This window comes from Anas acuta, unplaced genomic scaffold (assembly GCF_963932015.1).
Source record: "Anas acuta unplaced genomic scaffold, bAnaAcu1.1 SCAFFOLD_233, whole genome shotgun sequence".
NCBI lineage: Eukaryota > Metazoa > Chordata > Aves > Anseriformes > Anatidae > Anas > Anas acuta.
In genome coordinates, this window is record NW_027076101.1 from 20,948 (window position 1) to 36,257 (window position 15,310).

The following is a 15,310-nucleotide window of genomic DNA, read 5'->3' on the forward strand; positions in this document are numbered from 1 at the left end:
GGCGCGCTGGCCAATGGGGTGGCGAGGCCGGCTTTGCGCGCGCTTTTCGGAGCGGGTACCGGGGGGGGGGGGGCTCGGAGCTATGGCGGCGGCTGCCGGGGGGGGGGAGGGCGGCGAGGAGGGGGCCCCGCACCTCGGCCTGAGGCGGGGGTGGCGGCACGAGGCGGTGAGGGGGGGCTGGGGGGGGCAGGAATTGAGGGGGAGGGGTTGGGGGGGGCAGGAATTTGGGGGGGGGGTTCCAGGTATTGGGGGAGGGGTTGGGGGGGGGGTAGAGGTTGGGGGGGCAGAAATTGGGGGGGTTGGGGGGGGGCAGGAATTTGGGGGGGGGTCTCCAGGGACGGGGGAGGGGTTGGGGGGGGCAGGAATTGAGGGGGACTGGGGGAGGGGGTAGGAATTGGGGGGGGGGGCTCCAGGTATTGGGGGAGGGTTGGGGGGGGTTAAGAATTGGGGGGGGGCTCTGGGGAGTGGGGGAGGGCTTGGGGGGGGCAGGAATTGGGGGGGGGGCAGAAATTGGGGGGGTTGGGGGGGACAGGAATTTGTGGGGGGGGTCTCCATGGGAGGGGGGCAGCATTTAGGAACGGGGGGGGGGGGGCAGGATCTGGGGGGATCCCCATGGGGGGGGGGGTCGCTGAGCATCCAGTGGGGGTGCCCCCCCCCGGGGATTGGGGGTGCCCCCAGGGATCAGGGGTGCCATGGGGTGCTGGAGACCCCCCCCCCCCCAATTCTTGCCCCTCCCCAACCTCTGCGCCCAACCCCTCCCCCAATACCTGGAGCCCCCCCCCCCAATTCCTACCCCCTCCCCCAGCCCCCCTCAATTCCTGCCCCCCCCAACCCCTCCCCCATCCCTGGAGACCCCCCACCAAATTCCTGCCCCCCCCCAACCCCCCCAATTTCTGCCCCCCCCCCAGGTGAAGCTGCAGAAGGTGCTGGGGGTCACGGCGCAGAGCGGCAGCGGGCTGGCCTGCGCCCCCCCCCTCGGGACAAGTCGCCTACCCGGCCGGGTGAGCTCATTAGGGTAATTAGCCGAACCCTAAAATCCCCCAAAAAAGGCTCTCGGGTTGGGGGGGGGTCCTGTATGCCCCCCCCCCCGTGATCCCCCCCCTTTTATTGCAGGTGCGTGGTCGTCCTGCTGGATCCCCGCACCCACGCCCAGCGGCACCTCCTCAACGCCTCCCGGTACCCCCTGGGGGGGTTTGGGGTCCAAATGTGCACCCCAAAATTCCCCGGTCCCGTAACGGCCCCCCAGAGATACCCCAAAGTGTCCCTTTCCCTTAATATCACCCCAAAACTTTTCCCTAATGTCCCCCCAAACTCCTTCAACATCCCCCCCAAAGTTCCTCTTTCCCTTAATATCACCCCAAAAATTCCCCTGATGGTCCCCCCCAAAAGCTCCCCTTTCTCTTAATGTCCCCAAAAAGTTTCCCCTTTCCCTTAATATCACCCCAAAACTATCCCCTAGTGTCTTGCTAAAGCTCCCTTTTCCCTCAACATCCCCCCAAAGTTCCCCTTTCCCTTAATATCACCCCAAAACTTTCCCCTAATGTCCCCCCTGAAGCCCCCCTTTCCCCTAATGTCCCCCCAAACCTCCCCTTTCCCTCAATATCACCCCAAAACTTTCCCTTGACGTCCCCCCAAAGCTTCCCTTTCTCTTAATGTCCCCAAAAGTTCCCCTTTTCCTTAACATCACCCCAAAACTTTCCCCTAATGTCCCCTGAAGCCCCCCTTTCCCCTAACGTCCCCCTGAAGCCCCCCTTTCCCCTAACGTCCCCCCAAACCTCTCCCTCACCCCCCCCCCACCCAAATTACCAAATCCCACTGTTTTCCAGGAAAACCGTCACCGCGTTGGCGTTCTCCCCCGACGGGAAGCTCATTGTCACCGGCGAGGTGGGGGTCCCGCGTCACCCCGCGCCCCCTTTTCCTCCCCCAGACCCCACAAATCCTTGGTGGGGGGGAGCAGCCGGGCTTCTGCCTCCCACATCTCCTTTTTTACCTTTTCCACCCCATTTCCATTTCCCCTTTGCAAATTTTGCAATTTCCAACCCGGGGTCCCTTTTGGGGTCCCTTTTGGGGCCGTGTTGGGTCCCCTTTTGGGTCCCTTTGGGTCCCTTTTGGGCTGCTTTTGGGGCCCTTTTGGGGTCCCTTTTGGGGTCCCTTTTGGGGCCGTGTTGGCTCCCTTTTGGGCTCCCTTTTGGGTCCCTTTTGGGGCTGTGTTGGGTCCCTTTTGGGTCCCTTTTGGCGCCTTTTTGGGTCCCTTTTGGGGCCGCGTTGGGTCCCTTTTGGGTCCCTTTTGGGTCCCTTTTGGGTCCCTTTTGGGGCTGCTTTTGGGCCCTTTTGGGGCCCTTTTGGGGTCCCTTTTGGGGCCGCGTTGGCTCCCTTTTGGGCTCCCTTTTGGGTCCCTTTTGGGGCCGTGTTGGGTCCCTTTTGGGTCCTGCTTTGGGGCCCGTTTGGGTCCCCTTTTGGGGCCGCGTTGGGTCCCCTTTTGGGGCCGCTTTGGGTCCCTTTTGGGGCTGCATTGGGTCCCTTTTGGGTCCCCTTTTGGGGTCCCTTTTGGGGCCCTTTTGGGGTCCCTTTTGGGGTCCCTTTTGGGGACGCGTTGGGTCCCTTTTGGGTCCCTTTTGAGGCCACTTTGGGTCCCTTTTGGGGCCACGTTGAGTCCCTTTTTGGGTCCCTTTTGGGGCCGCCTTGGGGCCCTTTTGGGTCCCTTTTGGGGCCGCCTTGGGTCCCTTTTGGGGCTGCTTTGGGTCCCTTTTGGGACCGCTTTGGGTCCCTTTTGGGGTCCCTTTTGGGGCTGCATGGGGTCCCTTTTGGGGCCGTGTTGGGCCCTTTTGGGGCCGCATTGGGTCCCTTTGGGGTCCCTTTTGGGGATGCGTTGGGGCCCTTTTGGGTCCCCTTTTGGGGCTGCTTTTGGGGTCCGTTTGTGGCCGCTTTTGGAGCCCCCTTTTGGGTCCCGTTTGGGTCCCTTTTGGGGCCGTGTTGGGTCCCTTTTGGGTTCCTTTTGGGTCCCCTTTTGGGGCCTCTTTGGGGCCCTTTTGGTCCATTTTGGGGCCGCTTTGGGGAGCTGGGGAGAGGATTTGACCCTTTTTTTGGGGGGTTTTCCCGCAGAACGGGCACTGCCCCGCCGTCCGTGTTTGGGACGTGGAGGAGCGGGCGCAGATTTCGGAGCTGCACGGCCACAAGCACGGTGTCACCTGTGTCACCTTCTCGCCCCGCGCCGAGTACCTGGTGTCGGTGGGCCACCGCCACGACCGGTGGTCAACGTCTGGGACTGGAAGGTACCCTCGGAATTCCCCTAAATTCCCCCAAAATGATGGGTGAGGCGTTTTTTTCCCCCGGCTGCTCGCTCTTTTGTTTTTTGGGTTTTTTTTTGGGGTCCCGCTGACGGCTCCGTGGTTTCCCCGAGCAGAAGGGGGTCCTGGTGGCATCCAACAAGGTGTCCTGCAGGGTGACAGCGGTGGCTTTCTCCGAGGAGGGGTTTTTTGTCACCGCGGGGCAGCGCCACGTCAAGTTCTGGTTCCTGGACTCCGCCAGGGAGCTGAAGGTGAGGGGGGGGCTTTGCTGACGCCCCCCCCCTGGGCTGAAACGGGTCCGGGGGGGTGGGTTCGATAACCCCTTCCTTATTGGGGAGCTTGGGGACGGGGCGCGATTTGGGCTTTCTGAACCCAAAACGGGCGGATTTTGTTTGATTGGAGCCGAGGAGCCGTGGGGGGGGGCGCTCCAGCGAGCTCCCCCCTGCTCCAACTCCTCGATTTGAGCACCAGGACCCCCCAGGAGCGGATTTTGGGGCCGCTTTGGGGGAAAAATCCGCCTGTGGGGATTTTGCCCCCCTGCTGCCACCGCTTTGCCCCCCTCTCCCCGCAAAATCAAGGGTCTGCAGCCCCCAGGAGGGTGGGAGGACTTGGGGGGGGGTGCTGGGAGCCACGTCTGGGTTAATTAACGAAGGAGGCTCGCTCGTTAGGCCTCCTTCGTTAGGCTTTGCTGCTCTGCCCGCAGGTCAAGGAGACGGTGCCGCTGCTGGGGCGCTCGGGGCTGCTGGGGGGGCTCCACGACAACGTTTTCTGCGGCGTGGCCTGCGGCGGGGGGGGGACGCTGGGCAGCACCTTCTGCGTCACCCGCTCGGGGCTGCTGTGCCTCTTCAACCGCAGGAGGGTGCTGGAGAAGTGGATCGGCCTCAAGGTGAGGGCTGGGGTTAAAAAAATACCCCAAAAATGACCCCAAAAAATGGTGCTGGGACTTCCCGATGAGGCCCCCCCCCCCCAGGTGTCCCTCGCCACCTGCGTCTGCGTGGGCGAGGAGCTGGTGTTCTGCGGCTGCGACAACGGCACCGTGAGGATCTTCCAGGCTCAGGATCTGCGCTACCTCGGCGACCTCCCCAAACCTCACCCCCTGGGCGTGGATGTCACCCGAGCCCCCCCAGCCCAGGTAGGGCAAAGCTGGGACCCCCCCCCGAGACCCCGAAAGACCCCGTTTGGAGCTGGAAATCCTCAGGGTTTTGGGCTGGAAACGAATCCACCTCCATCCGAGCGCTTCAAGGGCTGGAGTGGCTGCGGGGGCGGCCCCAAAAACCCCTCCTGAGCTGTGCCCTCGGGGTGCCACGGGACCCCCGTGACCCCCAAACCCTCCCGCAGGGGTCCCGACGCGCTCTATCCCGACACCGTGGCCCTTGCCTACGACGCCGCCCGGCGCTGGCTCTCCTGCGTCTACAGGGACCACAGCCTCTACGTCTGGGACGTGGGGGACCTGCGGGCGGTGGGGAAGGTTTGCTCCGAGCTTTTCCACAGCTCCTTCGTCTGGAGCGTCGAGGTGAGACCCCCGGGGGGCTCCTGGTGGCTCCTGGTGGCTCCCCTTTCCCTCCTGACGCGTGGCCGTGGCGCAGGCGTACCCCGAATTTAAGGAGCAGCCGCCCTGCCTGCCCCCCCGGCTCCTTCCTCACCTGCTCCTCGGACAGCACCATCCGCGTCTGGACCCTCGGAAGCGGCCCCGAGCCCCCCCGCCAGGGCAACGCCTACAGCACGGTGAGAGGGGGGCTGCCCTCACCCCAAAAACCCACGGCTGAGGCTGCTGGAGCTGCCCCTCGCGTTTCCCCTTCGGTTTTGCCCCCGCTCCCGGTAGAGGACGAGGTCCTTGGAGAGCCTGGCGGGGTCGGGTTCCTGCCCTCAGGAGAGAGGTTTTAATTTTTGGTAGCTTTTTTGGTGTTGTGCTCCTCAGATCCCCGAGCACGAAGCCCCGAAAACCAGAGTGGGGATGTCAGCAGCAATTTAGGAGCCGCGGGTGGGCTCCCAAATTGCTCTGCGCCCCCTGCCCCGGCCACCCCGACCTCACCCCCTCCCCTTTTTCCTCCCCCAGACCCTGCTGAACATCATCTACGTGGACAACGCCGCGCAGCACCTCCAGGACTCCTCCAGCCTGGTGGACAGGGGCGAGAGCGGGGGCCACCCCGAAACCAAATCCGGCGTGCGGGTGCTGCAGGTCAGCCCCGACGGGGAGCATCTGGCATCGGGGGACCGAGCGGGGAACCTCAGGCAAGCGTTTTTGGTGTAGAATTTCACCTCCTTTTGATTTTTTTATCCCCTCTGAGGCTCCCGGCCACGTGCTGGAGTGGCAGGAGGCGTTCTGGTGTCGTTCCCTGGATTTTGGGGCCGAGCTGACGGCGCGCTTCCCCCCCCGCAGGATCCACGAGCTGCGGTTCATGCGGGAGGTGGCCAAAGTGGAAGCTCACGATTCGGAAGTTCTCTGCCTGGAGTACTCCAAACCGGAGACGGGTGAGGCTTCGCCCTGCCCGCGTGGCTCCTCTCCTGCTCGAGGGCCCTGGGGCTCTGCTTTCCAGCACCCAGCTCCGTGCCCTGTCCCCCGCAGGAGCAGCGCTGCTGGCTTCGGCGAGCAGGGACAGGCTGATCCACGTCCTGAACGTGGACAGGGGCTACAAGCTGGAGCAAACCCTGGACGATCACTCCTCTGCCATAACGGCGGTCAAATTTGCAGGTAGCTGCTCCTCCGTGCCCGTCGTGCTCCCATTTTCTGTGTTTTCCACCTCCCTCGCAGTCAGAGCCCCAATCCCTGCGCTTTTTGTGCCATTTTCCACCCTCGATGGCAGAGGGGAGCCCTAGCTGGGATTCCCAGCCTGGAATTGCATCGGCTTCCTAAGAAAGTTGCTTTTTTGTTGCTTTTTATCCGTTTTTCCCCAAAATGGGGACGCCGTGGAGGGCTCTGCACATCCCCTGATGCCAGCCCCGTCTCTCAGCCCCGTGTTCTCCTGCTGCAGGCAGCGGGGAGGTGCAGCTGATCAGCTGCGGGGCTGATAAAAGCATTTATTTCCGCACCGCTCACCAGGTAGGACCCCCCCCTCGGGGGGGGACCCCTCCTCGCCCCCCAAACCAGCACCGAATCATCCCCCCTGCTCGAGCCCTTCCTCCGCTGCCCTGCGTGGAACGGGAGCTGCCGAACCCCAGCGGTTTTGGCTGTGAGCAGGGGGGCTCGGAGGAGGCAGCGCCCCCCCCCACTCCTCTTTTCCTCCCATCTCCCCGCAGCGCCCCGAGGGTTTCAGCTTCGTCAGGACGCACCACGTCGCCGAGAAAACCACCCTGTACGACATGGCCATCGACATCACGCAGAAATACGTCGCCGTCGCCTGCCAGGACAGAAACGTCAGGTCGGGACCCCCTGAAAGCGGCACCCCCAGCCCCTTCCCCTCGCCCACCCTCCTCGGGGGTCTCTCTTTTTTCCTGTTACCCTACCCCCGTGCGTCCTGCCCCCCCCTCGCAGGGTGTACGGCACGGCCAGCGGGAAGCAGAGGTGCTGCTACAAGGGCTCGCAGGCTGACGAGGGCTCCCTGCTGAAGGCAAGACCCAGGACGCCCCCCCCCGGGGTGCTCCCACCCGTTTTAGACAAAAATTCCCTCGCTGCATCCCAGGAGAGCTGCGGGGAGCTCCAAGGGCTCGGGGCACGCCGAGGGGTTTCTGCGACCCCCTTGGTGTTTTCCCCAGGTGCAGCTGGATCCCTCGGGCACCTTCCTGGCCACAAGCTGCTCCGATAAGAGCATCTCCATCATCGATTTCCGCTCGGGGGAGTGCGTGGCCAAAATTTTCGGGCACTCAGGTTGGTTTCCTGGCTGAAAATCGGGGAGTTTGGGTTTGATTCGAAGAATTTGGGGAAAATCTTTGGGAATCCTGCTCGCTTCGGGTGCCCGGGGTGGCAAAACACAGAGCGTGTTGCGAAGGGGCACGTTGGGAAACAACAGGGGTTTGGGGGATTAATTAAGGGGGATTAATTAAGGAGGCTTAATGAGCGGAGTGGGATTAATTTGGCCTCGCAGCAGCCTTTGGTTCTCTGTCCCAGATATCGTCACGGGGATGCGATTCACCTACGACTGCAAGCATCTCATCACCGTCTCCGGAGACAGGTACCCGGGCGCCCAAAAAGCCCCCGTCCTCCTGCAGCCGTGCTCGGGGGGGCTACGGGGGGGGGGGGGATTTCTGTGGTTTATTGCACCCCGTGCCTCGCAAGAACCAGCTTTGGAGAGCTGTGGGTGGGGTGCGTGAATTAATTCCCCCGTGCTGGGGGAGTTAAATGAATTCAGGGTGTGAAAGTAAAGCCTCTGTGCCCAAAATTTGGGGGAAAGCTGCCCCCCAACGCCACTTTTCTGCCCCCCAACGCCACTTTTTTGCCCCAGCTGCGTGTTCATTTGGCGCCTGGCCCCCGAGCTCACCAGCAGCATGAGGCAGCACCTGCTGGAGCTCAACCAGCTGCAGCCCCAGGGGGGGAAGGAGCCGGCGTTCCCCGTGCCCATCAGGTAAAAAATGGGAAAAATAAAATATGGGGGGAAAAACGTGCGTGTTCCGCCCCTGGGGGGGCCCCCAGCCCCTCACCCCCACCTCCCACCCCCCGACGCCCTCGGGACTGGCCCCACGGCCCCTCTGCAGCGGGCAGGACACCACGGACGGGGCTGTCCCCAGCGGGGGACACTGCGATGAGGAGCCCGGCGGGGAGCAGGACGAGGCTGTGACCACGCAGACCCCGTCCAAGGAGGAGCTGGAGCCCCGTGAGTCCAAAGATTTTTCTCTGTTCCCCCCCCCCCGCGTGGCTGGCCCCTCTTTTTCTCACTGCCCCTGCCTGGGGAGGGCGAAGGGACCTGGCTGGGGGGGCGGAAAGGCAGAGCAGACGCTTCCAGAGCTGTTTTTCCCCTTTCCCACCCCAATTTCTGCTCCAAACGAACCCCAAACGAACCCATCTCTCCCCCCCCCCAGCCCCCATCTGCATCCTGACCAACGGCAAGCTGCCCATGTGGGCCAAGAGGCTGGTAAGTCTGGGGGGGGGGATTGAATCTGATTTAATTCAACCACAGCCACACGAAGCCCCCCCCCCTTTTGCCCCAAATTCCACCCCTCGTGTTTTTTAAGGGGCGAGACATCCTCGCGCCCAGCACGGAGGCAAACTGTGTGTCCCCCCCCCTCCTTCTCACAGCTGGGGGAGGCGGACGGCTCCGACGGCGCAGCCCCCGGCCCCCGGGGGGGCTACCGGCCGCGGGGGAGGTGGGCAGCGTGCGCCGAGCACGGCCCCATCAAGACCCTTCCCGAGGCAGAGCCGAGCGGCAACGACCTCGAAGGCGCCGCCGAGCTGGAGCCCAGGAACCTGGAGCGGCTGCTGCTGGAGGTGGGGGGGGGTCCCGAGCCCCCCGCAGGGCTCAGCCCCCTGCCCGGTCCCCCCCCATGGCAGGCGGACGCCTCCCCCAGCAGCCTGGTGGGGAGCTCCGAGGGCTCGGAGCTGTTCCTGGAGGATGAAACCCGGGGGGAGCTGGATTTGGATGAGCCCCGCTCCCAGCGCAGCACGCCGGAGGCCAGCAGGTTTGGGGGAAAAACAGGGGAAGGGGCTTCCCTCCGTGCTGGGGGGGGGGGGATTTCTTCCTCTGGGCACCCCAAAACCACCCCAAAACGTCACCAGCAGGCGCTGATTTCGTTTAACGTTTCCCTTTTGGGCTGCCTCGGGACCCAAAACTGCTGGCTGCTTTTTTTTTAGGGTCGGTTTTGGGCTGCTTTTTTTTTAGGGTGGGTTTTGGGCTGCTTTTTTTTTTAGGGTCGGTTTTTGGGCCACCCCATTAAAGCACCGAATTTCTGCTGGGCTGGACTCAGCCTCGTGTCACCGCCCCCAGCCCCATCTCGCCAGGATCGGGGTTCCCACAATCCTGGGGGCACCCCCCTGGTCCCTCAGCCCCTCTGCCTGCTCCTGGACGCGGATTTTGGGGTTTTTGGTGGTTTTTGTGACCCGCTCGCCTTCCCCCCCCCCCCCCAGGTCTGGCCTGCTGCAGCCCCAGGAGGAAACCTCAGCCCCCCCAGTGCCCGGACCACCGACACCGGGGCTGTGCCCCGAGCCAGGAGGTAAGCAAGAAGCACGACCCTAAAAAATACCCTAAAAATGCCCTAAAAAATGCTCGGCAGCGGCTTTAGGAACTCAGGGATCCCCCTAGGGCTGTCGGGGTGCACCCCAGCACCACGCTGGGGCTCCTATTAACGTCCCTCATCCCTCGGGGGGGGCTTTTTCCCCCCCTCCTCAGTGGCAGACGACGATTCGGGGGGCTCCGAGGATTCGGGGGGCTCCGAGGACGGGGACGCGGAGCAGGAGAAATTCCTCCAGCAGCACTTCGAGACCCTGGCGGACGCCCCCTGCACCGGTAACGGGGTGGGGGGCACCGGGGGGGGGTCTGCATGGGTTCCCTGGATCCTGCTCGATGCTGACCCCCCCGCGCTCGCTGCACAGAGAGGTTCGAGGGCTCCTTGAAGGATTTGAAGCCCCCCGAGCCGGGGGAGGAGGAAAAATCCCTGCTCTTAAACCTGCGCCTGAGCATCTCCACCCGATTCCTCTCGCGCTGCCGCCGAGGGGGCAGGTGGGTGCTGCCCCCCAGGAGCGTTGCCCCCCCCTCCCCTTTTCCCCATCCTGACCCCTTTTTTGTGTCTCCCCCCCCCCCAAAGGTACCCGAGGGTGCAGCCCCCCCGGCGCAGCCCGAGCTGGAAGCGGCTGCGGAGCTGCAGGAAGCGGAGGTAAGACGGTGGCTGGAAGGGGGTTGGGGGGGGGAAAAAAGGGAAAAAATGGGGAAAATGGGGGAAAAAAGGGGGAAAATGGGGAAAAAAGGGAAAAAGGGGGGAAAATGGGGAAAAAAGGGAAAAATGGGGAAAAAACGGGGAAAAAAAGGGAAAAAATGGGGAAAAAATGGGGGAAAAGGGAGGAAACGGGGAAAAACAGGAAAAAATGGGGGGGAAAAGGGGGGAAAACGGGGGGGAAAAAAGGGAAAAAACGGGGGGGAAAAAGGGAAAAACGGGGGGAAAAAAAAGGGAAGAAAAAATGGGGAAAAAAGGGAAGAAAAAATGGGGGGAAAAAGGGAAAAAATGGGGAAAAAATGGAAAAAATGGGGAAAAAAGGAAAAAATGGGGAAAAAAAGGGGAAAAAAATTGAAAAAGAAGTCCCCCTGGGGGTGTTTTCCAGCTGCTGCCCCCCCCGGTGCTTTTTTTTGGGGCAGGATGGGGCTGCCAAACCCCGCAGCCTCGTTCCATGGGGCAGCACCCCATAACCCCCCCCCTTTCCAGACCCCTCCGGCTGAGAACTTTCCAGAACCGGTCCCAAACCCCGAGGATGAGCAGCAGGGACAGATTTGGGGTCTCTCCTGCAGCCGGGTGCCGGGAAGGGGGGGTCCTTGTCCCCCCCCCTCTGCCCCTACAGGAGCCCCCCCGCCCCCGGACGCCTTCAGCGCCGCCCTGCAGCTGCTGCGCGCCCACTTCCAGGAGCTGCTGGCGCTCTATGACCAGGTGGGTGCCACCAAAACCTCCCCAAATCTCCCCAAATCCCACGCCAGCCTCGATCCTATAGGGGAGGAACATTTGGGAGGGGTCGTGGGGGGCACAGGGGCTCGTTCCCCCCCCCGTGGGGACCCCACCGCTCGCGTTCCCCCTCCTCCTTTCGCTATTTCTGCAGCTCCAGCCCCCAAAAACGACCTTTTTTGGGGTCGGGGGAGCCGTGTGACCCCCGTCACGGGGTGGTAACGAGGGGGGGGGCCGTGTCCCACAGGTGACGCAGGGCCCGGAGGAGGACGCGGGGGGGGCGCGAGCCTCCCTGAGCAGCGCCTGCGGCTGGGCTGCGGCCGAGCTGCGCTCCCGAGGCATCGCCTGCGGCCCCCACACCGACGCCGCCGCCCAGACCCCCCCCCATGACCCCAAAATCCCCCCCCACGACCCCAAAATCCCCCCCCATGACCCCCAGACCCTCGCCCTCCTCCGCGCCTACTCCGAGTCCCTCCTGGAGATGGTCCGGGAGCGGCTGCAGGGCAGCAGCCCCTGGGGGGGGGGCACGGCCTGACCCCCCCCCACACTTTCCCTTCTTTTTTTTAGGCACTTTGTTCTCTTTTAAGCTCCTTTGGGGCATTGGGATGAAGTTTTGGGGGATTTAGCTCCAAAGTTTGGGGTTTGGGGGTTTAAGCTCCAAAGTTTGGAGTTTTGAGGATTTAGCTCCAAAGTTTGGGGTTTTGGGGATTTAACTCTAAGGTTTGGGGTTTTTAGCTCCAAGGTTTGGGGTTTTGGGGATTTAGCTCCAAAGTTTGGGGTTTTGGGGGTTTAAGCTCCAAAGTTTGGGGTTTTAGCTCCAAAGTTTGGGGTTTTGGGTTTTAGCCACCTGGCAGCAGGAACGGGGGGACGTGAGTTGGTTTTTAGGGTTCTTCACCAATAAACGTTTTTGTTCCAAATCCGGAGGGTTTGACCCTAAATGGCATCGTTTGGGGTACGTGGGGGGCAATCTGGGGTACCTGGGGGGCGATTTGGGGTTTTGGGGAGCAATTTGGAGCCCCAAAAGGCAGCCTGGAGGCACGGGGGGCACCCAGCGGGCGATTTGGGGCTCCCCAGGGCGATTTGGGGTCCCTCAGGGCGATTTGGGGCAGCAGGGCTGGAATTTGGGATGCATAACGGGGAATTTAGTGCTCTGGGGATGCTGCTGGGAGCCGAACCCAGAGCCCAGGGGGGTGACAGAGCCTCGGGGGGGGGGGCACGGGGCCAATTTGGGACCCCAGGGGTGCCATTTGGGGTGATTTGGGACAAGTAGGGACACTGGGGCTGCATTTTGGGGCTAAGTGCGTGGATTTGGGGCCCAGCACAGGGGATTTGGGGCCCCAAAATTAGGTGGGAGCTGCGAGGTTCCCACAGGGATGCGGCCTCACCACCCCCACCCCAAAACCTCCCCCACCCCCCTGGGTGCCCCCCAGGAGCTGCCCCACAACCCCCACAGCCCCACAAACGCCCTGGTGCCCAAAATAACCATTTTTTATACCAAAAAAAACACATTTTTAAGGGGTACAGAGGAAAAAAGGGACCTGCATTACGAAGGGGGGGGCCGGCGAAGGGGGGGGGGCGTCACTCGGTCCAGCGGTGGCCGCAGTGCGGGGCCGTGCAGACGTAGTACAGCCTCATGGCATCCTGCGGGGGGGGCACAGGGGGGGTGTTATGAGGGGGGGGGGGACACAGCTGAGGGGACGGGGACAGCCCCCGGGGGGGGGGCGGGGGGGCTGCAGCCTCACCTCGGCTCTGGCGCTGTGCGACTGGAAAAAAACGGCCTCCTTGTGCCCGCACCTGGGGGGGGAGAGGGGACGGGGTGGCAGCGGGGGGGGGGACAGAGCCCCCCCCCAGGAGGGAACGGGGCTACGGGGGGGTGGGGACACGGCAGAGCCCTGGGGGCCACCCCCATGTCCCTTGCACCAAGGTTGGAGCTGGTGGTTGGGGGGTCCCGTGTCCCCGGGGGGGGTCCTGTGTCCCCAGGGGGGGTCCCCGTGTCTTTGGGGGGGGGCCCTGTGTCCCCGGGGGGGTCCCATGGGGGTCCCTGTGTATTGGGAGGGGTCCCCATGTCCCCGGGGGGGCGCCCTGTGTCCCCGGGGGGGGGTCCCCGTGTCTTGGGGGGGGGCCCATGGGGGTCCCTGTGTATTGGGAGGGGTCCCTATGTCTCTAGGGAGGGTCCCCATGTCCCCGGGGGGGTCTCATGGGGGTCCCCATGTCCCTGGGGGGGTCCTGGGGGGCTTCCCGTGTCCCTGGGGGGGTCCCATGGGGGTCCCTGTGTATTGGGAGGGGTCCCTATGTCTCTAGGGGGGGGTCCCATAGGGGTCCCTGTGCCTCAGGGGGATTGTGGGGGGGTCCCCGTGTCCCTGGGGTGGTTCCCATGTCCCTGGGGGGGTCCCCAAATCCCCGGGGGGGTCCCCAAGTCCCCGGGGGGGTCCCCGTGCCCCCTCACTTCTGGCAGGGGTGGTCCTCGGTGCGGGGCAGCGTGGGGTCCTGGGAGACGTCGGCGATGATCTGCGTGAGCTCGCTGTGGGGGGGGGGGGGGGGGGGGAGCCAGGTTGTTAATTACCCCTCTTAATTACCCCCAGGCTATCAGCAACCCCCCCCACCTCATTAACTGCCCCCCCCCCTCGTTATTTCTCATTACCCAGCGTTCACTCCTCGCTCACTCATTAATTGCTCCCACTAATTACCTACAAACCGCCCCCCCCTTTATTACTCCCCCCAATTAATTGCTCTCTTCCCTTACAGCCCCCCTTGTCCCCTCTAATTACCCCCAACCCCTCCCTCATTAATTACCCTCTTCTTAATTACCCCCCCCCCCAGAAGCCATTTTTAATCACTTTTCCCACACCCCCCAGCCCTGCTGCCACCCCCCCGGGCTGGAAAACCGCAGGGGGAGGGGGGGTCCCAGGGGAATCCTGGGGTCCCAGGCTCCTGGCACCATCTGGGGGGGGGGGGTCCTGGGGTCATCCCGGGGGGGTCCCGGCGCTGTTTTGTTTTTTTTTTTTTTTTTGGGGGGGGGGGGCAGCCCCGGGCTCCCAGTGTTTTCTTTTGGGGGGGGGGTCTGGGCGGGGTGTCCCAGGGGAATCCTGGGGGTCCCAGGTTCCTGGTACCATCCTGGGGGGGTCCCGGCGCTGTTTTTTTTTTTTTTTTTTTTTTTTGGGGGGGGGGGCAGCCCCGGGCTCCCAGTGCTGTCCTTGTGGGGGGATGGGAAGGGTGTTTTGTTTTTTTTCCTGGGGAGGGGGGGTCCCAGGCTCCCGGTACTGTCCCGGGGGGGGGTCCTGGTGCCCGGGGGGGGGGCCCGGTGCCCGGGGGGGGGGGCCCCACTCACTCCACTTCATGCGTGATCTTATTGACGTAGATGCAGCTGTTGTCGGCCTCCTGCTGGTAATCACAATTCCGGCACTGGGCGGGGGGGGGGGCAAAAAGGAGGAAATTTAGGGCTGGGGGGGGCACGGCCCGGGGGGGGGGGGGGAAGGTTAGGGGGGGTTTGGGGGGGGGGGGGACTCACGGCGTAGAGCAGGATGCGGTTCTCCTTGTCCTCCTTAGGGTACAGCATGTTGTTACTGGGGGGGGGGAACCGGAATTAACGGGGGGGGGGCACGGGAGTTAACGGGGGGGGAGCGGGGGGGGGGCTGGGGCCTAGGCCTCGCCTCAGGCCTTCACCGGGCCCGGCCCCAGGCGCGGGTGCGGGGCTCCGGAAGGCCCCGATCGCGGTCCCGGTGCCCCCCCCAGGGTCTCGGTGCCCCCTCCCCGATTTTGGTGCCCTCCCCGGTGCCCCCCCGCCCTCACCACTCCTGGCAGAAGCGGATCCCGACGAAGCCCGGTTCGTAGCCGCCCTCCCCCTCCATGGCGGCCCCGCGCCTGCGCAGTGCGGCTCCCGCTTACGGCGGCCGCGAGGGACCAAAAAGCGGCGGGAAGCGAAAGGGGAAAGGGAATGGGGGGAGTTTTAACCCCTTCGTGCCCGTGCCCTGGGACAGCCCTGTTATAAATGGCTCAGGATTCAATTTAGGATTAAATGAAAAATAGGATTTATTAAAGTAAATTAAAGTACTTCTAAAAAAAATAGATTATTATAATTAGCTTCCAGGGTCCGGTTCCTCCTACTGGAGCATGCGCATCAGTCTCCTCTGGGGGTCTCTAGGGGTCTTTCATGCTGAAGGCTCGTAGTCTTCCTCTCACCCTTTGTACTTACTTGGCACTATTCCAAGTTTATGGAACACTCTCTGTACACTCTCCGCAGGTCTTGTCTCCCAACCGTCCTTCAGCTTCTTTTTTCTTCCTCTTAATCTCTTGGCCCCCCCTGGCCAGATACCAAGGATCTCGTAACAGTCACCAGCAGTCACCAGTTATTATCAGTTGTTCTGAAACTCCCAAACAGCTTGACGACTCACGAGCAATTAAAACATTCTTTCCCAGCTATTCACAGTCATCTACATAACATCTATAGCAGTGTTAAATCAATCTCGAAGAAGACAGAAAAAAACTGTAACTGTTAGAACTAGAAGTCA

The 15,310-nt window shown here is 63.0% G+C and overlaps 2 protein-coding genes across 3 annotated transcripts; one reads left to right on the forward strand and one right to left on the reverse strand.

Annotated features, from left to right (window-relative positions):
• The first annotated feature begins 82 nt into the window (after positions 1-82).
• Positions 83-11,719, forward strand: WDR62 (WD repeat domain 62). Its single transcript, XM_068668445.1, is given in 30 exon segments — positions 83-166; positions 909-965; positions 967-1,001; positions 1,114-1,176; positions 1,827-1,884; positions 3,103-3,244; positions 3,247-3,272; positions 3,404-3,538; positions 3,991-4,173; positions 4,258-4,427; positions 4,623-4,800; positions 4,874-4,909; positions 4,911-5,012; positions 5,344-5,519; positions 5,668-5,759; positions 5,854-5,979; positions 6,260-6,327; positions 6,525-6,646; positions 6,760-6,835; positions 6,981-7,092; positions 7,333-7,396; positions 7,667-7,786; positions 7,917-8,035; positions 8,241-8,293; positions 8,458-9,368; positions 9,545-9,661; positions 9,748-9,874; positions 9,960-10,028; positions 10,572-10,790; positions 11,050-11,719. Coding segments are annotated over 25 exon segments (2,949 nt in total). The 3' UTR covers positions 9,010-9,368; positions 9,545-9,661; positions 9,748-9,874; positions 9,960-10,028; positions 10,572-10,790; positions 11,050-11,719.
• A 553-nt stretch (positions 11,720-12,272) lies between these two features.
• Positions 12,273-14,756, reverse strand: POLR2I (RNA polymerase II subunit I). Of its 2 annotated transcripts, XM_068668443.1 has the most exons (6): positions 14,592-14,750; positions 14,311-14,365; positions 14,131-14,204; positions 13,249-13,323; positions 12,545-12,596; positions 12,273-12,443 (listed from the first exon to the last, which is right to left on the reverse strand). In XM_068668443.1, the coding sequence occupies exons 1-6, from the start codon at positions 14,648-14,650 to the stop codon at positions 12,381-12,383; spliced, it is 378 nt and encodes a 125-aa protein (XP_068524544.1). In that variant the 5' UTR covers positions 14,651-14,750; the 3' UTR covers positions 12,273-12,380. The 2 variants fall into 2 exon arrangements, with proteins under 2 accessions (XP_068524544.1, XP_068524545.1); XM_068668444.1 differs by lacking the exon at positions 13,249-13,323 and having other exon boundaries at positions 14,592-14,756.
• Between the last annotated feature and the right edge of the window lie 554 nt (positions 14,757-15,310).